Consider the following 23,180-nt stretch of genomic DNA (forward strand, 5'->3'; position numbering starts at 1 on the left):
CCTCAAAGCTCCTAGTGTAGCAGCGTCATGTGTACCCACAAGGCCGCCGTGAACGGGCACACACCCATCAACATGCGTGTGGTCACCCTGCCTCACTACTGACGGCTAAACGCGTTGGATTTCAATGCCCATTTGGTGTTCGTGGTTGCTCGCACGCTGTAGGCGCATACTACTTTGGTTTAGTATCCTATACGCAAACGCTGCTCTGTTCGAATTGTAGACTCCCGCCTGACACGCCCTTGTGTGGGTGATCTCGTCTAACTGGCTAGTCTGTCATTACCTTCCACACTTTGATGTGCACGGCGCAGATTCAAATCTATTGAGACCTGTCACTTCCTGTACGACGAAAACGCGATCTCTACACAGTCCGTCAGGAAACTTCAGTTGTCAATTGGAGCCCCAGTCGCGTTCAAGGGTGCCGACGACATAATGAAAGGGTGTCACAACGTAGCTCCTTGTGACTTTGTCGCACAACACCGAAGCAACAACCGATAGTTGGTAGAAGCCTTTGAAACCGTTCTTAATTAACAATAGCAGCACTTGGCAGCGAAAACAAAATCCATGCAATATGCCTCCCGTTATTTTTCCTGAAAAACGAAGAGATTGGATATACGGGCGTCGTCCCACAAGGAGCGCATTCGAGACGACCAAAGATCCACCGTGAGTTTGCGCGACTCTACGGCACTGTCACTACTGTGGATTCACCTCGGTTGGGCCACCTGTTCTGACCTACAGACAAATTCAAGGACTGCTCCCTTGCTTTTCATCTCTCTCTTTGTCCATGTGGGTCGTGAACACGAACACACACTTACGAGACCGCCAGCAATGCAGTTGCCACTGTAGGAATAGAAAGTGACAGTGCAGTTACTCCATTTGTAAGACACCACGTTGCGGAGTGTACTATAATCGTCAAGAACGCTCCTGTCCCTGCAGGTGTTTCAGCGAAGCGTCTGATCTCAGCACCGTTGTGCCCTTGGATACTGTCGCTCGCGAGACCATGTCCACCATTTCCCGGTTCGGAGCCGGGTGTTTTTTCCGGAGAAGCACCGAAACCACTTGTAAGTTCTGGGCGTGTCCTGAAGCATCAGTCCCAGGTGGAGTAACTGGCGAACTTGCGCTGCTGTGGTCACCTGAAGGACCTTGAGGATGCGAGCTAGGACCCTCTTCGTCTTCAACTCTGTCAGCATCCTATTCTTGACCGATGTGGTCCTGCACACCGGGAACCGAACCTTCGCTTGAAGGAGACGCATGCGGGGGATTCGGAGCTACAGGGTGGTCATCTTGGCCTTGAGGTTTGGTACTTTCTTCTTCCTGTGCCTGGCCAGATGTAGAAGATGTCGGCGAAGTGGACGTGCTGGTTCCTGCATTCGATGCCGCAGCACGAGTGGCCTCCAACCAAACACAAAAACTCATACCCCCAGCCAAATACTATGCAAGAGGATTTGTAAACGTGTACATTACAAACCCTTTACCACTCCCCACCGAAGTCAACTCCTCGACAACCCAGAGAGGCGTCGCGTATCCGGGGAATACTCCGTTGAATTTGATCCTCTTTGTGAAACCACACGCTCCATTCTCATATTCATACGCGGCACTGAACCGGTCCGCCACAGTCTCACCTGAGCTCTTGATTTTTTCGCGCAGATAAACGACACTGTCGGTCTCGTCAATGACTTGAAGAGCGCTAGACGGACCGAGATTAAAGACTTTCTCCACATTCTTTTCGAGTCCCCCTTTGGGGATAGTGGCGGTGAAATCAGCCTCAGTCTTGGGGTCGCTGGATTCCGTCGCGACGCACGAAAGAGCGGCTCCCACGAGCAGGGTCAGACATGCAGCTCGAAAAATAGACCCCTTCATTGCTACAGTTCCGTGGATCGCAATATTTCGTGAAGCGGTTTTCAGACCACAGCTGCCACGACCGACAGTCCCGTCGATATGGTGATAAAAGAACAAGTGTACCCTAATTTTTCATTTGAAAACGTAAATTTGTCGAATCGCTCTCTCCTTTCTTCAAGCAGCAGCTCGCTGCGTGGTAACCACATGACATTATGTCATGGGAGGCTGGGCGAGTGTCTCAGTCAGCGGGCTGGGACACTGAGGGACTCAGAGCTGGGTCACTCTGGCAGTGTGTCCAGTCGAGAGCAGCAAGCTTTCGACAGCCATACGACTTGGTGACAAGGAAATAAAGACGTTGCTCTTCAGCGTGTCGCCGCTAATGTGGGTCGCACATCGTTTTTGTGATTTGATTCCACGCATGGCGAGACAACATTTTCCCGCCACATTTAGTTTGCTTGCCTATGTAAGCGCTGTCGGCACGCGATTAGGAAGCCACAGGAGTTGCCACTATCTCAGACACAGAACCTTAGCAACCGGCGACTGTAGGGTGGAGGAATGTCGATGCCAGAGGCCGCATAATCAGTGCAGGCAACTGAGAATGCTCGCCAAAGAGCTCCAACGGAGCCGCAGTCACGTGTAGTCCTTGTCAGGAACTGTGGATATGGGACAGAAGCGACCTAACGGCACGACAAAAGAAGCGGCCACGAACGAAAAAGGTCGGTGTGCATGTTATCATATTGACATAAAACAGCATCCGACGGAAGAGACATACAGTCCGAGATTCTCTCTTTCCCTCTGATCGTTGCTGGAATAGTGTCACCGTGAGAAACCCCCCATCTTCCTGGGGTAGTGCGGCCTTCGCCTTTATTCTCAGTGCTGCAAGAACTGCCTCCGCATGCTGCAGCTTCTATCGGGCCACGTCATATCACCGCTACTACAGGAAAACTGTCCTGCTATTGGTGCTACTACACACAAACGGTCCGGCAGCTGAGGTACACAGTTATGGCCAGTACTTATCTTTTTTGGATTCCTATTTGACTGTAGAAGTTGCCTTTGCCCCATCTACTAATCTCCCTAGTCAAAAAAGCACTTTCGAGCTCTCCGTGGGCCTGCCACACTGAAGAAAGGGGTCGAACCGCCAATATAACGGCACATCGTAGTATCGGCTGATTTCAGCATTGAGGCAGCTCTGTGGTCGACGGGCTGCCTCTATTGCTTTTCGGAAAATGGTGCCTTCTATCAGCCCTCCCTCGTAAATGTCCGAGAAGAAGGTCGAAACGCACAGTTAAGTGCAGAAGCTGTGTAATTGCAGACTTCAGGGGAGTCGCTGCGACTGGCTGGTATCCGTCGACGGAAGTCAACAGGGAATTGTTACCCGCTTTGTCACCTAACATCGCCATTCCCCACGCACCACTGCAGCTCCAGCTCAGCAGTCTCTTAATGGACACAACCGCTCGCAACTCGAAGCCAAGAGACTTCACATCTGTAATACCTGCTCGTTCATGCACTAGAATATGTGCGACGACGGCGAATTATCAGCACATTAGAAAAGATCGCGCCTCGATGAAAAAGTCACCGATGCTTGCTCCACACAACTATGTGAGGACCGCAATTGATTCACTTGCGTTTTTACGTCCCCCGCTGCCCTAAAGAAAGAGGAAAGAATCCCCTTCATACGTTCCCAGTCTCACAGTATCTCTGGGACTCGCTCATGCTCACGGTTAGTTAGAAAACCTGCAGCAATATAGCTACGGCTGCGGAAAGTAAAAATGACAATGCACTAATTCCACCTGCAACACACCACGTCGAGGAGTGCACTACAATCGTCAAGAATGCCTCTTCAGCTTCAGGAGTAACACTCAGGCGCCTCAACCGAGCGCTACCCAGCTGGTCACCTCCGCCCTGGGCATCTGCTTCCTTTTGGGCTTCAGACTCGCCATTGTCCCCAGGCGGAGATGCGGGTAAGTTTGCATTGTCGTTTTCGTTTGGCAGCCCCTGCTCAGGATGAGATTCCGGGCCTTCTGCGCCATCACCGGCAACTGGGGGGATCGCAGCGGGCGATTCAAGTTTATCATCTTTCCCTTCTTCATCCTGATCTCCGCCAACCGTCGCACCTGGTCCGGGGACATCCTCCCCACCAGAACCAACATTATCATTCAACGGAGGTGATGGAGTGCCGGAGCCCTCAGGATTCTGTTCAGGATTCTCAGGTTTCGCGGTGACGTCTCCGTTCCCCGGAATGGTAGTTCCGCCAGTCTGTGCACCGCTGGATGTCACGGACGTCGTTGGAGCCGTTGTGCTGGTCTCTGTGTTCGACCCTGAGGCCTGAACTGTCTTGAATCGAACACAAAAACTTGTAACCTCGCCCAAATACTCTTCAGGAGGATTCGTAAAAATGTACCTCACGGACCTTTTCGAGGATGCCTCCTCATCATTCCCCGAGCTACTAGATTCCTCACGAACCCACAGTGGTTTCGGGTACCCAGGAAAAGCATCCTTTAATTGGATTGTCTTATCGAAATCGCATGTCCCATTCAAGAAGAGATACGCAGTACCGTATTGGCCAGAAGAATTGTCCTCGTTGCTGCCGCTCTTCTGTGGTAGATACACGGCACTCGCGGTTTCGTCAATAACCTGGAGCCTGTCGGATGGTCCGAGGGAAAAGACTTTCTCCACATTCCTTTCGAGTCCAGATTTCGGGATGGTCGCGGTGAAATCCGCCTCAGGTGTTAGGTGGTTTGTTTCAGACGCGACGGACGGCAGAACACTGTTCATGAGCAGCGCCAGGCACATGGCGCGAAATATCTGCCCTTCCATGGCGACGAATCGATGGAGTGCCATATTATGAACACGCTTTGAGGACACACCAGACACTGCAAAGAATCCGCTGATTTTGTAGAAGAGAAGCACGCATCCATTGCCTTCTTTCAGATTTCTATCGCACATCTGTTGAGCCCCGCGTCTGCATGCAGGAGCCGTAGTCGTGCCAGACCTCAAGAATTGAGCGTGTGGCGAGCGCCTGGGCGAGGGTCGAAGATGGTGAGCGGAACGCGGCGGGACGAAAAGTCCGGTGACCAGCAGTGCGCTGATTCCGGTGCGGCAAGGGACGGTGGGGAGATTGACTCGAGGGCACAACATCGAAGGACACATTCACCGCCAGCGGTTTGTTTACAACGAAGAATAATTAGGAGGTAGTTGCATATCTTCTAGTTCAAACAAGAACACATCTCTGACTAGGGGATCAAGGAATACCCTGTAATGAAGCGGAAATGGTCCGTCGTAGCAGTGAGGTGACCACGAAATTCAAGTCACAGCAACTGGCACTGCCTCGCAATTTCAACGAGATGTGACAGGAGGGAAGGCCTAAGAAGTGGGACATTACCAAGATGCTGCGATGCTTTTAGGCACAAACGCGATGGCAATAGGCTCCCAATCTTTCTGTGTAATAGGGTGTAGGTCAGAGTAGTTACCATTATATGGTCACGGAAGGCAGGGACGGTAGGACGAGACACAGGTCTGAGTTTGCCTGAAGCGAGAGAAACTGCTTCAGTCTATTGGAGCAGGCGTTTTTGCTACAATGTTGACACAACGTGGCGCGTGACGAAAACAATGCGTGTAGCTCTGTCTCCTGTTTCTTGTCCACTTCTGCCGTAATGTGTTGTACGTCAAATCCTTGGAACAGGTAAACGTACCGCAGTGCAGTGTCACGTGTAAGCGCAAGGGTGCGAGCAACGGTGTCAAACCACATAGCGTCTCTCATGTCACTTCCTGTTACTGGGGCTGGACGGAAGTCTTATTTCAGTGAAGTGTTGTCTTGTTGGAATACATACTCTCGTATTTGCACTCATATGAATAGTTAACCGTCGCTATCTGTCGTTCACTTTTTCTGCCAAGCAGTCAATTCTAGGGAAGGATGGTCTGCAGCTTCTGAGGTAGCGGTGGTGCGAGTGGAGTGAGTGGGAAGGTCGAGCAGGCGATCCACATGAACATTTTATCAGTTGGATCCGGTGATTCCAGACATCCATAAGAGGAGAACAATAGCACCACAACTTCCGACAGGACACCACGAGTGACCACAAGATCCCATCTCGTTTTCGTGTTCGGCAGCGTTAACTGGCTCAGCGAAAGGTGCACATGCGAGTTATGTAACCACACAATGACTACAGAGAGTATCAGGCTACGGAGTTCCCATCAGGTTCGAGACAAATGATAGAGTCGCACCAAAGTTAATTGCTCTGCCACTCATCAACCCCTTCATCTGTACTTCCACCTATCTCACTGCCTGTCTGCCTCCCGATTTGCCTCTTGGGTAGGAATAAAGCGTTATGACCTCCGATCTAGTATCAACTCTGCAAAGTTGTTATCTGACACGCCAGAATGATAAACCTCCCTATGTCTACTGTTGATTCTGTCGCCGAGTACTTATCAATCCGAGTGCGAGAATCCACTCTGTGACCAGTTCGTTACTTCTATTTTTGCTACACTCCACCATTGATGAGTCCCACGTGGGAGAGACTGTCCGCCGCCGTAGCGGTGTTTTTAGCGTTTGAGAGTCAGTCAACTCGAGCACCGTCCTCGAATACTTCCAAACGCTGCACTGTGTCCCCATCGCTTAGTTTCTCGTTCGCACACCAAAACAGAAAGCTATGAGATGCCAACTGAACGACGAACAAACATCTCAAAGACTGGCACCTTAGGATACGTTGAACTCTCACTCAACACCAGAGTCTTGGGGCAAATCCCATTTTTTTGCCAAACGCGGCGTGTTACGCAACTGTCACAAGAAAAACCAATGGCAACCTCAGAACTCGGATAAAGCCGTATAACTCTGGGTCCTCCGCTTCGTCATGCCCAGCTACACACAGCGGCTGCTCCTCCTCCAACACTACGCCTCTAACCAGCTAACGTTGTTTGCGCCAGCTGCGCATATCAGTGTTGTCCATTGCCTGAGTCCAACTTGGTCTCCCCCGGGAACTTGAAAGTCACAATGCTGCAGCTATGTCATTGACGCACTAGTTTCTGTGTTCGAGAAAGTGACAATGGTGGTGATGGGCCATGCAACTCAAGGGTGGTCGCAAAATGGGTGGCACCGAGGATATCGCTGCAAAATGGAGGCGCTTCCTGGTTAGTCGGCTTGAACGAATGTGCGTCACGTCTATCTGCACCAGCCAGCAAACTCCTGAGCGACGGGACGCTATCTTTCATTGTCCTTCCACGGCGACTCCGAATACAACTGAGTAGGAGGTTTCATCAAATCGGTTTTAGATGCCAGCGCAGACGACAGACAGTGGCCTCGATGGGACCAAGAGGGAAGAGGAGAACTCCGAGTTGTTTGACGGAATATCAGGTAGTTGTTCTCGTTTCCCTTGTGTCTGCGAAGTTTGGGGTTGAGCAAGCCTCAACAGGCGAGAGTGTGGCGTCCAGCTGTGAAGAACGATCTGGTAGGGGTCATCAAAGTTGGCCGGTGGGGCCACAGAGGGACGGAAAGGCGGGTAGCTAGCTGGGCGCGGATTCGAGTATTCGAGTGCTACATCCGCCCTCTCGGGGTTCGCCGGGATAGGGTAACGATGGAAAGACATGATTTCATCCATTGTGTATTCTTACTTATGCAACATGGTTTGTTTTGGGCTGTCGACTGCTCCTTAAAACTGTGGGGACTGTTCATGGACAGCACATTATCAACTGCGTAAGCGTTTAGTGTTCCTTCCAGCATAGCCAGCGAGCGATCAGGCAACCACAGCAGTCGCCACTGTCTCGAACCCTCAACAGCGTATAGATGGGTCGAGGACCACTGAATGATGCGAAGAGAGAAGCCCGGCCATGAAAACATGAAAGCAGCACATCGTGGAACCACGGATACTTGCTCAAGTAAACGCGTGCTGTCACAGCCGCGATTGCTCACGGACACAAGGCGTGGTACCACACTGGAGACCTAACAACAAAACGTCAGGGGGAGCCGCGGTGAACGAAGAGAGCTGCTGTGCTTGCTGAACGATCAACAGGAAAGACATCTGACTTAAAAGACACATGCCACCTAGATACATGTGTATGTGGAACTGTAAAGCATCATAACGGTGGAAAAGGCAACTTTACATAGATTGTCTCAAGGTTGCGGCTGCTCTGTACAACCATGTCAATGGCTGACAGCATTTTTCGCGACGGGTGCAGGCACACAGGAATGTGACGCATACGGCATCCGTTGGCTTTGTCTTTTATGAAGCCTTGTGAAGCGTCACACCAATGTTACTTTGTCTACTACTTATCGTCTACGCCGTTCTTAAACCACTGTTTCAGGTCGGCAGAAAACCCGGCCGTATACCAGTTTCATTCTACTGTACATTCAGGGTCATTGCAATCTGCTTTCTTGTCTACGATTTCACAAGATGAGGCTAAACGACGTTGACATGTCATCCCGCCAGGTGTTTACCTGCTTCGAGCCGGACTCCACATATTCAGTTGCACCCTTCTATAATGTGACAGTCAGTGTGGGTTCGCCTCATTGATTGTGTCTACCATTGAATTAACGACAAACAGACGTAGACCCAGTTACAAGGACTGTATTTCTCCCACTCGCTGGCCAAGAATGCGACGCAATCAACAGATGGTAAACGTGGCAGCGACAGCAACAAAAGCAAGTGACGCTGCACTCACTCCACCTGAAAATTCCCACGCCGCAGAATGCACCACAATAGTCAAAAACACATCATTCGTTGAAGAAGCATCACTGAGGCGTCTCAAGCGAGAATAGCTATGGCTTCCAATGCCATCACCATCTATGACCCTTTTATGATTCATTTCTGTCGTTCCGTCTCCTGTCAGCCGAGAACCCTCTGTTTTGGAGGCGTCAACGGTTTGCGATGGTGTGCCTTCGGCCGATGGAGTAAGAGAGTCCGTTTCATTCTCTGATTTGTCCTCAGGTCCACCGGGAGCTGGAACTCCTGACACGCTCTCGTTTTTTTCATGGGCACCCGCCCCCGTTGTTGCTGGTGACGAATTTCCCTGATCGAGCATGGGTGGTTCTTTGCCTAGGGAAGATTTATCCATGCGCCCTTGCTGGTCTTGCCCCAGTGACTCGCCATCCTCATGTTCCTCCGCGTCGTTTTCCGGATGAGTCGACCCGGGTCCTGATGCTGAACCGTCGGTGCCCTGTGATGGACTCTCAGTTGTGTCCTCTGTCACATTGTCACCCGGGTTGTCAGAAGAGCCTGTGTCCTCTACGTCTGAAGGCGCGGGTGGCTTCGTTGATTGAGAGCTGTTCGCTAACGAAGCTTTGAACCGCACGCAAAAGGTCGTACCCTCACCCAAATACTCTGCCGGAGGATTGGTAAACGTATACATGAGAGCCCCTATTGAGGTTGCCGGTTGAGGCTTCTCCGAATCAGACTGTGTCCGAACCCACAGCGGAGTCGTGTAGCCAGGAAATGCATCCATGAATTTGATGGTCTGTGTGAAGTCGCACGCTCCATTCGTGTATGGATACGCAACACTGTACCGTTCTGACGAAGAGTCGTCAGCGCTCACGCTTGGTTTCGGCAAGTAGACTGCTTCACCAGTTTCGTCAATGACCTGGAGCGTGCTGGACGGACCGAGATTAAAGACTTTCTCCACATTCTTTTCGAGTCCCCCTTTGGGGATAGTGGCGGTGAAATCAGCCTCAGTCTTGGGGTCGCTGGATTCCGTCGCGACGCACGAAAGAGCGGCTCCCACGAGCAGGGTCAGACATGCAGCTCGAAAAATAGACCCCTTCATTGCTACAGTTCCGTGGATCGCAATATTTCGTGAAGCGGTTTTCAGACCACAGCTGCCACGACCGACAGTCCCGTCGATATGGTGATAAAAGAACAAGTATATCCTAATTTTTCATGATTGAAAACGTAAATTTGTCGAATCGCTCTCTCAGTTCTTCGGGCAGCAGCTCGCTGCGTGGTAACCACATGACATTATGTCATGGGGGGCTGGGCGAGAGTCTTAGTCAGCGGTCTGGGACACTGAGGGACTCAGAGCTGGGTCACTCTGGCAGTGTGTCCAGTCGAGAGCAGCAAGCTTTCGACAGTCATACGACGTGGCGACAAGGAAAAAGCATTGTACTTCAGAGTGTCGCCCTTAAGCACGGATAATGTTCGTTGCAAAATGAGTGGTTTCCTTAGTTGACTTTGTTGACGGTAAAGTGTCTCGTGTTTGCCGTGTTCAGCTGCGTTGTCTGATTTTGTCGGCGGGGTGGGCACGCTGCCTGGAAGCCTTTACCGTTGCCACTACGTCGGCTTCTGAAATTCAACGAGCGGTAACTGGATGGTGAGCGAATGGCAGTATCACAGGCCGCATAATCAACAAAATTACCTGCAACTGAATACGTGTGCAACAATAATTCAATGGTGTCACAGTCACAAGTAGTTCTTGTCAGGAAAGCTGGAAACCTGGCTGGGGCGACCTAACTGCAAGCTGAAAGGAGCGGCCACGAAGCGGGAGGGGAATTGTAACTGTTGACAGAATGGGACACCAGGTGCGTGAGGGAATCAGGACAAGCTGTCCAAATTTATTGTTTCTCATCGATCGTTGCTACAATAGTGTCCAACATCGTCATTGCTGACCTTCCACTCCTTGTTATACGGTTTTTACCGTTTTTACTCAGGGAAAGGCCTGCACATGTTATAGCTTTCATCAGGTCACTTCATCTCGCAGCTACTAGACAAATAGTACTGAACCTGAGGTTATACAGTCCGCGCTGACACTCGCCTTGAAATGCATTCTCACGTGCTTCTGACCCCGCCCCTCACCTCCGTGACCAAACAAACGGTTCTGGGATTTTCTTTACTATAACGCTATAGCGCACGTATGTGAGCTTGGTGCGAGTAGGGAAGATGGTCAGACAGCCAATTTAATACGCAAATAATACTCCAGTTGGATCCAGCTTTTTGAGCTATTTTTAAGGCCGAAGGGTTGCCTCTACATGTTTTCTCCGGGAACTGCTGGTGCCCGCTATCGCCCGTATCGTGTAAATAACGGAGTGTGGTGAGCGAGATGTGTGACTAGACTGCGATGCAGTAGCTGCGACTGCTTTCTCTTTGTGGACGCCGACATAGCAGCGTTATCCGTTCTGCCACTTAATATACCCATCTGGCTTTTTTCATCACACCAGCTCGAGCGAAGCGGTTTTTACTCGACAGCACAATTCTGACGCGAGTCCAAGAACTTTAAAATCAGTCATCCCTGCTTGTTTTCTCACTGGCAGGTGCACTTCGGTGATAGACCATCCCATGAGATACGTGCGTGCACCTCTACCTGCTCCATGCTTCGGCACAACCACGACAGTGTCTTCCCCTCCGTCCATCTACCGTCCTCTACCCCAAGACAGACAAAACAGTCGCTGTTTACCCCCCGCCTTCCCCTTCAACATCACCTGATCTTTCGCACCAGCTAACTGTTGAGCACACTTAGAACGTCGGCAACAGCGTAACCGCCGCTGCCGAGAGAAAAACGGAGAGAGTACTAATTCCACCAGCAACGCTCCACGCCGCGGAGTGTATTACAATAGTCAAGAATGCCTCTTCCGCTTCAGGAGTGACATTCAGGCGCCTCAACCGAGCGCTGCCCGGCTGGTTGACACCACGGTTGAGTTCTTCTTCTTTATCGTTGACACCAGAGACGGCAGTGCTGCCCGATGTCAGAGAAGGGATGGGGTATGCAGCCGGTATCATGCCTGGTGCAGCCGGTTCACGTGGAGCTTCCGCACCGCCTGGATGACCACCAGTTTGGAGAGACTCTTCAGGAGACTCCGCCACTTCGTCTACCTGTTCATCGTCACCAATTTCTTCTGGCGAGGGAGTAACCTGCCCTTCAGCACCAGGTTCACCTTCTGAAGGAGGTGACGGAACGCTTGGCTCGACGGGTTCCACCGTGGCATTTCCGTCTCCTGGAATGGTAGCTCCGCCAGTCTGTGCACCGCTGGATGTCGCGGACGTCGTTGGAGCCGTTGTGCTGGTCTCTGTGCCGGAGCCATCGGGATGCAGTTCAGGATTATCAGGTTTCGCGGTGACGTCTCCGTTCCCCGGAATGGTAGCTCCGCCAGTCTGTGCACCGCTGGATGTCGCGGACGTCGTTGGAGCCGTTGTGCTGGTCTCTGTGTTCGACCCTGAGGCCTGAACTGTCTTGAACCGAACACAGAAACTCGTAACCTTGCCCAAATGCTCTTCTGGAGGATTCGTAAAAATGTACCTCACGGACCTTTTCGAGGATGCCTCCTCATCATTCCCCGAGCTACTAGATTCCTCACGAACCCACAGTGGTTTCGGGTACCCAGGAAAAGCATCCTTTAATTGGATTGTCTTATCGAAATCGCATGTCCCATTCAAGAAGAGATACGCAGTACCGTATTGGCCAGAAGAATTGTCCTCGTTGCTGCCGCTCTTCTGTGGTAGATACACGGCACTCGCGGTTTCGTCAATAACCTGGAGCCTGTCGGATGGTCCGAGGGAAAAGACTTTCTCCACATTCCTTTCGAGTCCAGATTTCGGGATGGTCGCGGTGAAATCCGCCTCAGGTGTTAGGTGGTTTGTTTCAGACGCGACGGACGGCAGAACACTGTTCATGAGCAGCGCCAGGCACCTTGGCGCGAAATATCTGCCCTTCCATGGCGACGAATCGATGGAGTGCCATATTATGAACACGCTTTGAGGACACACCAGACACTGCAAAGAATCCGCTGATTTTGTAGAAGAGAAGCACGCATCCATTGCCTTCTTTCAGATTTCTATCGCACATCTGTTGAGCCCCGTGTCTGCATGCAGGAGCCGTAGTCGTGCCAGACCTCAAGAATTGAGCGTGTGGCGAGCGCCTGGGCGAGGGTCGAAGATGGTGAGCGGAACGCGGCGGGACGAAAAGTCCGGTGACCAGCAGTGCGCTGATTCCGGTGCGGCAAGGGACGGTGGGGAGATTGACTCGAGGGCACAACGTCGAAGGACACATTCACCGCCAGCGGTTTGTTTACAACGAAGAATAATTAGGAGGTAGTTGCATATCTTCTAGTTCAAACAAGAACACCTCTCTGACTAGGGGATCAAGGAATACCCTGTAATGAAGCGGAAATGGTCCGTCGTAGCAGTGAGGTGACCACGAAATTCAAGTCACAGCAACTGGCACTGCCTCGCAATCTCAACGAGATGTGACAGGAGGGAAGGCCTAAGAAGTGGGACATTACCAAGATGCTGCGATGCTTTTAGGTACAAACGCGATGGCAATAGGCTCCCAATCTTTCTGTGTAATAGGGTGTAGGTCAGAGTAGTTACCATTATATGGTCACGGAAGGCAGGGACGGTAGGACGAGACACAGGCCTGAATTTGCCTGAAGTGGCAGAAGCTTATTCGAGCCCGGATGTCAGACATGTAACATTTGGCTTGTCATTGCTTGTTACTTGTTCTGTACAGAATATTTTTCTGGTCTTGTGTCTTTCTGGTCTCCATGATCTCGTACATGTTTCCAGCGAAGATATGAATAGTTTCCTTTTGGCATGTATCGTTTCTATTTCAAGCAATACATTTTACGGAAGTTTGGATGCAGCTCTTGACGGGGGCATTGGTATTACAGGGGACGTGGAGGAGGTGGACCAGGCGATTCACGTGAACATGACAGGATCAATAGGGTCCGGCGGTTCCAGACGAATTTATGACGGAAAAGCAACCGCATCACGTTCGACATGACAGAGCTGGTGAACACTATATTCCCTATCGAGTCAGTGTGCGACAGCAAGGTTGAATTGCTCAAGTTGGGGTGCAGAACAGAGTTCTACAACTACACACTGCACGGTGGTCGTCCCAGCAGGTTCCGATGGAGCCTTCGACAACGTTGCACTAGTGATGCCGGTTGTGCAGTTTACCCGCTTTGCTTCCCCGCAGACACAAACGGTTGCGTTAAGGGTCCTGTAACTGACAAGACATACAGCCTGTGGCAAATATGCATTTGCTGCGACCCGTCTTTCCTGCCTTTTTTCACTGAAGTTTTAAAAGGAAGTCACTGACAAGTAATCACACCAGAAACGCGCCTGCATCAACAGTAATTCACATTCACTAGCCACGAGTTTCGTGTCGGTCGCGATATTGGAATCTACCACGCTTCTCCGTCGGCCCATGAACCGAAGACAAAATCTCTCTGCCCGCCGTCTTGTCTTCTTTTCCCCTCGTGGCAATACCCCGCATCACCACCAAATCGGCAACAGTACAGCTGCCGCGGTTGAATGAAAAACTGAGACATCACTCATTCTAGAAGCAAGATCCCATGCCGCGGAGTGCACCACAATTATCAGGAACGTTTCTGTCGCCGGAGTCTCACTGAGGCGCCTCAAGCGAGCGTTGCCGTTTTCCACGACGCCCTGACTCATGAGTGCCTGGAAGTCCTTGTCAGGATTGACTGGACACATTTCACTTTTGTATACCAATGATCTTCTTCATCAGCACCATGTGGCTGTGGAGAAAACTGCGTGTGTCCGTTTTTATCGTCACCCGAGGCCACTTCTCCATACAAGCCAGGAACTTCCCTTTCTCTGGATCTTCCTCATGAAAAGCATTTTGCCGTTCACAAGTTCCAGAAACACTCGTACCGGTACCAGGAGCACCAGGTGAGAGAGAATCCGCAGGAGGAACAGGGGAAGGAGGAGGTGGTGGCAACACAGGTAGCTCCGGTGGTGGCTGCTGCGGTGATGGCGGCGGCGCTGGAACTCCAGAGTTCGGCGCTTCTGCGTCTGTGTCTACCTCAGCGCCGGTGGCCGTCGGGGTTTTTTTCTTCGGAGGTTGCAGAGGTCGTCGGAGTCGATATCGTTGTTTCTCAATTCGAGCCGGAAGCCAGGACCGTTTGGAATCGTAAGCAAAAGGTCACCTCTCTCCCCAATACTCTGCATGAGGATTCGTAAACGTGTACCTCACAGAAACAGCCGGGGTCGCAGACCCACCAGTGGCGGTAGTAAATTGTTCACGAACCCGTGATTTGGTCGTGTACCACGGAAATGCATCTTTGAAGTGGAGTCTCTTAGTGAAATCGCATGCCCCATTCTCATAACGATATGATCCGTAGCGTTGCAGATGGTCGGAGGCGAAAGACGTGCTGCAGGTCCCCTTCAAGTCCCGCTTTGGGGATGGCCGTGGTAAGATCGGCCTCATTCTTCGTTGGGTCACTCGTTTCAGAAGCTGAGCACGGCAGGATAGTGACCGCCAGCAAGGAGAAACATTCGGCTCGAAAAATGTACCCTCCCGTGGCGGCTGAGGGCCTGATATATTTGTTGTGGGCGCAGTCCCAGACAGTGGACTATTACAGAAAGCACGCCCCCTGGTAGTTCTCGACTAAGGAAGAAAAGTGTTCGTCATGTTATGATAGGACTGTTCCGCATAATCAATGGGGGCGTGCCGGTCCTCAATGAAGCAGCGTGTCGCCACTGCTGCGAACGGGAATGTGCCTGTCAGTGTTGGCTGCTGGGGCTATTTTGGGGCGGAGATGCTGGTGGCTAGCTGGGCACGGATATGAGTGCAGCGTGGGACGTATTTGGGGTCGAAGGAGAAGGGGGACGACGGAACAAGACCAATTCAGTTCTTGTATGGTGGGCCTAATGGAGTGTCGTCAGCGAGAGGTGCTCAAAGACCGTCTCGTCTTCTGCACATGAATGGAATGGGTCATCTGGTCACCGCCGTCTTCTGATGGTGTGCTCGCTCCTGTCAGGAGAGCACGCTGTTCGAACGCCATAGCAACGCTTCTTCCGTGCCCTGCAGGGTGAGTCTCCGTATCCAGGACACAAGAAAGGATTGTCATGCTCATCAGCACGAGTCTGAAATTCTCAAAATTCAAATAGAAAAAGAAAGTCGGCCACAGGGTGTAATCTCCAATAGTCTGTGGCAGAATTGGTGTTGGCACAAAGCCGACATGAGCTCAAAGATAGACGAATGATGGCTCATAGGGAACGTAGAGGTTCTTGCCGAAAAAACGATTGACGCATAGGCTGCACAGAGGCGTCGAGGCGAGCAGCCTGTGGTCACGTGTGTTCTGCCAGCGTTTGCAATGCCAATGCCTCAGCGTTGGTACCGAATCATAATTCGGCCTGCGGGTGGACTTCCCGAGGCGCTGAGGGCTGCCGTCAGTCACTGCAGCTTTTGTCCTGTCACATCATCTAGCAACAGCTACGGCACAGTGGATGTTCACTTGACATGTGCATTTCTCTCTGACAACGCTTACCAGATAAAGTCAGAATAATAGCTGACTGACCAACGCACCAGATTACGTTAAGAACGTGCTGATGTCCTCCCGCGTTCGTGATGTCCACGTGGGATGCGGTTGTAAAACGGCGCAGGCACGTATTCAATCTACATCGATGTCTGTATAGTGTGCTCGGGAGTCCCCGAAATCAGCCTCCATTAATAAGAGAATTATGCCGTAGAAATGCCCTCTGCTGCATCCCTCGGAGTAAAACATCAAGACGCGCGAAGCATCTGCGAACCGGCAATTCTACTGTTTTGTAGCAACCGCACGCCTTTCACTAAAAGACGAAGAGAGCATAACACGCGCGGCCAGCAGAAACGTGTCACGTACAACACCAGATTGCTTTCAGTCACGCAATCCTGCAACGTGACCACCACCCTTGATTGCCCTCCGTTTTCCCTGCAACGACCAACACAGTACAACATCCATTCCGTGCTTGCCGCGTCTCTTTCTCTCCACCCCGTTTGTTGACACGCATACACATTTACGAAACTGGCAACAGTGTTGTTCCCACGGCCACAAGGAAGATTGATAGCGAACTCAATCCACTCAGGAAGTTCCGTGACCCGGAGTGCACTACAACAGTCAAGAATGCATCTTTCACTGGGGCAGCCTCACTGAGGCGCCTCGAGAGTTTGCCACTAACGCCATCAGTGCCACCACTCAGGTGTCCCTTATCACCGTTTCCACCGACAGAGCCTCCTGGGGCTTCTGAAGACGTAGAAAGATTGTTTCCCTGTGTTTGGTTCACTGCAGGGACTTTTGGCCCTGAAGGGCTTGTCGGCGTATCTGCATGGACCTCGGAATCGGAAGGATTCCCTTGAGTATCAGACCCTCCCAAACCGTCTGTTGGCTCAGTTCCTACGCCGCCCTGAGAAGACGCTGACCCCTGCCCAAGGGAATCTGAACCATTATCTGAAGCAGGGGGCTCAGCACCTGTATCTCCAGACCCCTGATGGGTCCCGTCACTTTCTGGCTGATCATTGGATTCTGGACTTTCTGTATCGTTTGGAGTAGACGTCGGAGGAGTCGGCGGGCGGGTTTCCGAATCCGAGACAGCCGTTAGGACCGTTTTAAACCGGACACAAAAACTCAGCCCTCCACTCAAGTACTCTGCGGGAGGATTTCTAAACGTGTATTTTACAGCTTTTCCCGCGGATTCACGGTTTCGCCCCCAAGATTCCTGCTCTTCCCGAATCCATAATTTCGCCTTGTACCCTGGAAAAGCTTCCTTGAATTCGATTGTCTTAGTGAAATCGCACGCTCCATTCACATATTGATACGCGGCACTGTACGGTTCCGTCAAAGTTCCATCTGAATTCGTGCTTGTTTCAGGCTGGTAGATAGCTTTGCCGGTTTCGTCGATGACCCGCAGCGTGCAAGATGGACCGAGAGAAAATATTTCTTCCACATTCTTCTCGAGTCCCCCTTTCGGGATAGCGGCAGTGAACTCGGTACCAGCTGTGGGCTCCTTTGTTTCAGACGCGGCACACGATAATAGTAAGGTGCCGATCATGAGGGTCAGATATACTGCTGGAAACGTCTGGCCGGCCATCGGGGCTACAAATTGGTATAGTTTGAAGAGATTCTCCTATACAAAAACATGCGTAACTGCGTACACCTCGAAGGACACTGCATGGATGTAGGGTATGGCACCAGCGGTGAGGATGATGTGTCACCACAGAAACAGCAGACACCACCAAAGCTACCTCAAGACATACGCAAATGAAGCACGCTTTCCGCGGTTTTTCAATGTTTTATCACAAATGCGCTTTGCCCCTTTTCAGATTTCAAGACGCCCTGTCATGAGGGACGCCATCCAATGAAAACGCCGCTTTTGCGGGTAGAGATGTCCTCAGAGCCGGTGGTCGGTGGAAGGTCAAGACACTCGCTGGGCGCGAATTCGAAGGCAACATGCGCTCTCGCTGCGATGTCCAGAGCGTGTACAAAGTTAGTTTCATTTCTAGTGTGTTGCGCTTAGTGAAGAATAATACGAAAAGATTCCGTTTATTTGCTCGTTTTCAGTAAGACGAGGTTATTTTGGACTCATCTGATGCACGATGCCTTTACTCTCTTTATGGGCCCTTGTCAGGAGAAGGCATTAAGAGTTCGAAACCGCGAGCGGTTAACCAAGGGTCACTGGAGGATGGTCTTACGGATGGAGTGAAATATGCAGGCTCTGTAACCTTCTCCAGAACCAGTGCGATAGGAATGCGCATCAGTCACCTGAATTAAACCAGTTACATGCATGTGCAGTCGACAATCGTCACAGATTTGTGGGCAACGGTGGCACATAGCTGGACGCACGATAGAGCTGCGGCAAAACAGTCGGTTTGGAGAAGCCGGTTGTAGGATTGGCAGAAAATGAATAAATGGTTCAGTCAGAACGGTCCTGCTTTCACTCAATCTTCGTCACGAGACCGTGGCGCACAGTACTTCAAATGTACTAAATGTAATGAAGTCGAAACATGCAGAAGGCGTAGGAAACTGCTACGTGCATACACACTGCGGCATTTTTCAGCTTTGTTCCATCTCACCGATGGTACAAAAGGTGTTCGCACTACGAAGAGTATACGCTAACATAAGAAAAATGTTTGTTCCATTGCTCGCCCCAAAGAGTGATTTTTTGATGCTGCCTTTTAATGCAAAGTCTTGCAGGCAACGCATATGGACATCACAGAGTGAGACTGCCGTGTATTTGAGAATTGTAGGGCTTTCTCCGCTGCTAATTAGTGTTCCATGCTCTGTTGTTCACCTTCTTGTTATCAACTACCGCAGCAACCAGAGTACGGGATTTCTTAATCGGCAACAACTTATGTCACAGAGCCAAGCCAGCTCCCACCTGGAAAACTTGCAGACTTTCGTTCAAAATACGCTACCAGACATCGGCAGTTCATGCAGCCTGCCACGATATTTCCTTGGACAGGATATCAGTGCCAGTTAGCCAATTATCCCTCTAATCACAATGGTTATTTCGCGCGTTTATCCCTATCCGCTCCTGGAAAGATTACCACCCAGTCTCCGTTTACGACTGGCACTATCTTTCGTTTTACGCCTCGCCCGCGACCTCGCAAACGCAATTAAAAAATCAGCAACACGGTAGCTGCCACCGCAAGAAGAACAGACAGTGCACTGATTCCACCTGCAAAGCCCCACGCCGCAGAGTGAGCGATAATTGTGAGGTACTCCTTTTGCACTTCAGCACTCTCGGTGAGACGCCTTACAGTAGCGCCGCTCTGGTCCCCAAAATAATCTCGCACTCTTCTCCATCTTGTGTTGGTGTTTTCCCCCTTTTCTGACTTCGACGGCATTTTCTGTTCGTGAGGCATCTGTTGTTCGGGCAGAAGCAACTGTATTTCCTCCTGTATGAAGCTGTGACACACAGAAGCTGATATTGCCTCGTCTTCTGAGACAGTTGTGCCACTAGCGACGATCCCCTTTCTCTCATGAACTCCTTTCACCGGCTGTGGTGCCTGAAATGTTTCGACACTGCTCGCCCCTGGGTCCAGATCGGACTTTTTGTGGAGTTCCTCATCCTCTGCTGCTGCTTTTATCTCTTTCTCGTCTTCACGTTTTTGTTTGAGAATGGCCTCAACCACATTGAGATTCTAAACCTCTGAAGAAGGGCGGCCTGCAGGCTTTGGCGACAGAAAATCTTCCTGTTTCCGCTGACTGACTAGGTCAGCACCACCCTCTACCTCCACGTGCTTTCGATTCTCTTCTGTTAGACCAGAACTCTCCTTTCGTGCAGGTTCAACAGTCGGGTTCGGTTCTCCGACATATTTTGGCCATTCCAGGTGTGCTACAGCTGGTGCATTCTGCTCGGCTATCGAAACAGCAGCCTGTTCTGGCTCAGTCGGTTCAGGACCGGAAGAGGCTCCTTCGTGGTGTGAATTTGGCAGTCCCACTGCACTCTGTTGCCCCCCTGCCCACTGGTTTTTTTCTGAGGATCTTCATCTTCGTGTGAGTCATGATTCCCCTGTCCCGCGCTGTCTTGGGGGTCCGCGCTGTCACCAACCTCACCATCACCACCATCATTCTCCTGTACCTCAGGTAACTGATATTCCTGATTGTCTGGTGTGGAAGTGGGAACTCCGCTGATCTGTCCGTTAGGAACACTTTGTGCCTGCGGGGATGCCGCCCCATGGCCAGGAGACTGAGTGTCGGGATGAGTCTCACCCTCACTGCCCCCGTCCAAATCCGGTGTCCCAGTCTGCTGACCTTCAGCATCCTCAGATGGCTTACTCGGTCTCTCTGCAGCCTGACTGTTCGCTTCTGGAAGTTCCTCGCTGTCTTTTCCAGCATCGTCCTCTTGCTGCGGACCTGGCTGTACTGGATCCGGAGAAGGGCCTGAGTCTGCGGATCCAGCTGAGTCAGATGACGATGGACTTGGCGTGATGGTCAGTGAACTCGATCCGGAAGACAATACCGTCTGGAATCGCACACAAAAACTGAAACCACCGCCCAAATACTCCGCAGGAGGATTTGTGAACCTGTACCGCAGAGGCCCTGTCTGGTAGGTTTCCCCGTTATCTTCTGCAGATGACTTCAGTTGAGCCCACAACGATTTGTCGTACCCAGAAAATGCATCCTTGAATTTCAAAGTCTTCTTGAAATCTCACGCTCCCTTCTCATACCGATAAGCGAACCCATACAAGTCCAATAAGGTCCCATCCACATCTTCGCTTGGGTTTGGCAAGTAGACGGCGGCGGCGGTTTCGTCAGTGACCTGGAGCGTACCAGAAGGTCCGAGGGAGAAGACTTACTCCACGTCCCCTTCGAGTCCAGCCTTGGGGATGGTTGCGGTAACAACGGCATTTCTCTTCGGCGTTTCACTATTTTCAGAAGCAACGCAGTGCGAGACAGTGTCCATAAGCAGGGTCAAACAAACGGCTCGAAAAATGTGCCTCTCCATGACGATGGGATACTGCAACTATTATGACGGCAGTCTCAAACCATAGCGCTCACAACAGGCAGTTCGTATTTATGTTTTGTTTGAGGCAGTCACGGAAATATCTTGGGCTATCTTTTTTATGCAGGAACTGAGGCTTGGCGATCCTCATCAAAGAAGCGTGGCGCTTCCACCTGTAGCGAGTGTAAATACGGGTGTCAGCATCGGCGGGTGGGGAAACTGCGGGGCAGACAGGAGGGTGGCTAGCGTGGCGCGGATTCTCGTGCAGCAAGGGAGGGACTGGAGGTCGACAGGGTAGGGGACGATGAACGGCAGCTGGGGAAAGCTCTCTTCCTCGATTGTCTGTGCAGAATCGAATCAGTGGGAGGAGCCATTTCAGGCCATCCTTTTTCAACATCTTGGTCGACCCTAATAGCAAAACGAGGGTGCAACTCAAGAGTAGACATCCAGGAGGCGGCACAATTGAACGGCGTTGCTTTGTATATCAGCAGTACTAAAATGCTGAACGCAATCAAAATGGGAAGGCAAGTAAGACGATATCTGTCACAGCCACTAATGCTTAACGGATTCAAGGCCGGTTGGTGGCACACGGGGGACTTGCGGGAGCGGATGCCGAAGGGTGAAAAGGAGCCGCTGTACTTGTGGAAACATCGACACACATTGAACATAATCAGAAATCGCCTTGAAGGTTGTAGCAACTGTATTGTGCCGATGTTTACCAAAGTATTCTGACGATTAGCACATCAAGTTTACCATTCTTTTTGTGGCCTCGGCATCTCCGTCCGCGGTCTTCAGGAGTGCGTGCAGAAAGAATAGTTGCGGCTGGTAACCGAGTCACGTCACTGCTTCTATTGACAAATGTAAACACTTCGTAGGTTTAAAAGTTTGTATGGTCTATTCATGTGTAACTGCATTCGTTAAACTGCTTGGATTGCACTCGTCCAGCATTCGTCTGGTCCTTGGGTAGCCATTATTCGGGCGTTCTGCTTAGCGCAGTGCCAGATAGTTACTGCTTTTGAGCGGTGCCAGAGAGGTACGGAAGACAACGCCTATACAAATTGCACGATCGCTTGCGCCCAGAGATATCAGTCAACCGAATACTTAAGACGCACATTCCTTATCGAGGACGGCGCCTCCCTTTAAACTTGCAAGCACCTCCAGGTAGGAATGCACTTTGAAAGATGTGCTGTTGCCAAGCTGTGCCGCAGGTATATTTCAACCTGCTGCTCAGTTATCGCCGGACTGAGTGTTGCTGATTTCCCGCAAGGCAGCAGAGGAAATCACGTGTGCGTACATCCATCAACATTTACACCATCAAAGGCAGAAGCCATTAGCTGCGTGAAGTGACACGTAGTCAATACGGACACACTTTTGGACAAGTTTAACTTCGAAAAGCACTCATCCTTCAGAAATTGTGCAGTACATGAGGTATGAAGATGATGAAGCTGCAACCAACTATGAAAGCAAGCGCCTCGAGGATGAAAATCCACTCCTATTCGCACAAAAACAAATAGTAGAGCCACTATGGTGGTTTCACCTGAACGGCACCATGAAGACCAGATCATGTGGCTTATCCACAGATTAGCCGCGTCTTTTCTGGAGTCTCCCTTCATTCCTGTGTCTCTTCGAACTCAACGAAATTAGGAAATCGGCGCCAGTGTTCTTGCTATAGACAGAAGAAACAATGACAAGATACCGATTCCATCCGCAAAACTCCACGCAGCTGAGTGCAGTACAATCGTCACATACGCTTCGTTATCTGCAGGAATGTCATTGAGACGCCTCAATTGGGAGATGGTGTGTTATGCAGCATCGCCATCAACGGGATGTCGGAAATTCCGGGAAGCCGCGGTGACCTGTTCGCCGTCAGGAATCGTTGCAGGGCCACCTTGGGTACTATGGTTCTCTTCCACTTTCTATGGGCCTTTAGGGGGTGTCGTGGGGGGGCCGCTACTGGGAGGAATTGCGGGAGGCATCGGAGACAAGTGGCCGTCCTCTGCCTGCTTTGACTCCTCTGTCTCCTCCTCTTTGGCAGGCTCGCCACCCTCGTTTTCTTGTGCACCTGAAATTTGCCCACTGATGTGCGAATCATCATTTGGATCAGGTGCAGGCAATTCTGGCATCTGATCCTGCCCTTCGGTATCCCCAACTTCTGGCGCTGGGGATTCCTGCGTCTGTTCCTGAGTGGATGCCGCAGAC

The 23,180-nt window shown here is 51.2% G+C and overlaps 5 protein-coding genes across 5 annotated transcripts; all 5 read right to left on the reverse strand.

The window, feature by feature from the left end:
- Positions 1–80: 80 nt before the first annotated feature.
- On the reverse strand, positions 81–2,626 carry TGME49_278400 (Toxoplasma gondii family A protein). Its single transcript, XM_018781802.1, has 2 exons — positions 1,483–2,626; positions 81–1,389 (listed from the first exon to the last, which is right to left on the reverse strand). Exons 1-2 carry the CDS (start codon positions 1,855–1,857, stop codon positions 1,189–1,191), a joined length of 576 nt encoding a protein of 191 aa, XP_018635133.1. The 5' UTR covers positions 1,858–2,626; the 3' UTR covers positions 81–1,188.
- A 625-nt stretch (positions 2,627–3,251) lies between these two features.
- Positions 3,252–4,770, reverse strand: TGME49_278390 (Toxoplasma gondii family A protein). The gene has a single exon (XM_002370501.2). It carries the CDS (start codon positions 4,675–4,677, stop codon positions 3,562–3,564), a length of 1,116 nt encoding a protein of 371 aa, XP_002370542.1. The 5' UTR covers positions 4,678–4,770; the 3' UTR covers positions 3,252–3,561.
- Positions 4,771–8,428: 3,658 nt separating this feature from the next.
- TGME49_278380 (Toxoplasma gondii family A protein) lies at positions 8,429–10,293 on the reverse strand. The gene has a single exon (XM_002370500.2). It carries the CDS (start codon positions 9,583–9,585, stop codon positions 8,431–8,433), a length of 1,155 nt encoding a protein of 384 aa, XP_002370541.1. The 5' UTR covers positions 9,586–10,293; the 3' UTR covers positions 8,429–8,430.
- Positions 10,294–11,011: 718 nt separating this feature from the next.
- Positions 11,012–13,509, reverse strand: TGME49_278370 (Toxoplasma gondii family A protein). The gene has a single exon (XM_002370499.2). The coding sequence runs from the start codon at positions 12,564–12,566 to the stop codon at positions 11,268–11,270; it is 1,299 nt and encodes a 432-aa protein (XP_002370540.2). The 5' UTR covers positions 12,567–13,509; the 3' UTR covers positions 11,012–11,267.
- Positions 13,510–15,701: 2,192 nt separating this feature from the next.
- On the reverse strand, positions 15,702–18,757 carry TGME49_278365 (Toxoplasma gondii family A protein). The gene has a single exon (XM_018781801.1). The coding sequence runs from the start codon at positions 17,622–17,624 to the stop codon at positions 16,554–16,556; it is 1,071 nt and encodes a 356-aa protein (XP_018635134.1). The 5' UTR covers positions 17,625–18,757; the 3' UTR covers positions 15,702–16,553.
- Between the last annotated feature and the right edge of the window lie 4,423 nt (positions 18,758–23,180).

This window comes from Toxoplasma gondii, chromosome XII (assembly GCF_000006565.2).
Source record: "Toxoplasma gondii ME49 chromosome XII, whole genome shotgun sequence".
Classification (NCBI taxonomy): domain Eukaryota; phylum Apicomplexa; class Conoidasida; order Eucoccidiorida; family Sarcocystidae; genus Toxoplasma; species Toxoplasma gondii.

Bases quoted from the DNA above. Each gene is read 5' to 3' on its own strand.
- TGME49_278380 (XM_002370500.2), bottom strand. From the start codon at position 9,585: ATGAAGGGGTCTATTTTTCGAGCTGCATGTCTGACCCTGCTCGTGGGA.
- TGME49_278365 (XM_018781801.1), bottom strand. From the start codon at position 17,624: ATGGCCGGCCAGACGTTTCCAGCAGTATATCTGACCCTCATGATCGGC.
- TGME49_278390 (XM_002370501.2), bottom strand. From the start codon at position 4,677: ATGGCACTCCATCGATTCGTCGCCATGGAAGGGCAGATATTTCGCGCC.
- TGME49_278370 (XM_002370499.2), bottom strand. From the start codon at position 12,566: ATGGATGCGTGCTTCTCTTCTACAAAATCAGCGGATTCTTTGCAGTGT.
- TGME49_278400 (XM_018781802.1), bottom strand. From the start codon at position 1,857: ATGAAGGGGTCTATTTTTCGAGCTGCATGTCTGACCCTGCTCGTGGGA. The intron at 1,390-1,482 runs GTGGGGAGTGGT...GTTTGGTTGGAG, and splicing joins TTGTCGAGGAGTTGACTTCG to GCCACTCGTGCTGCGGCATC.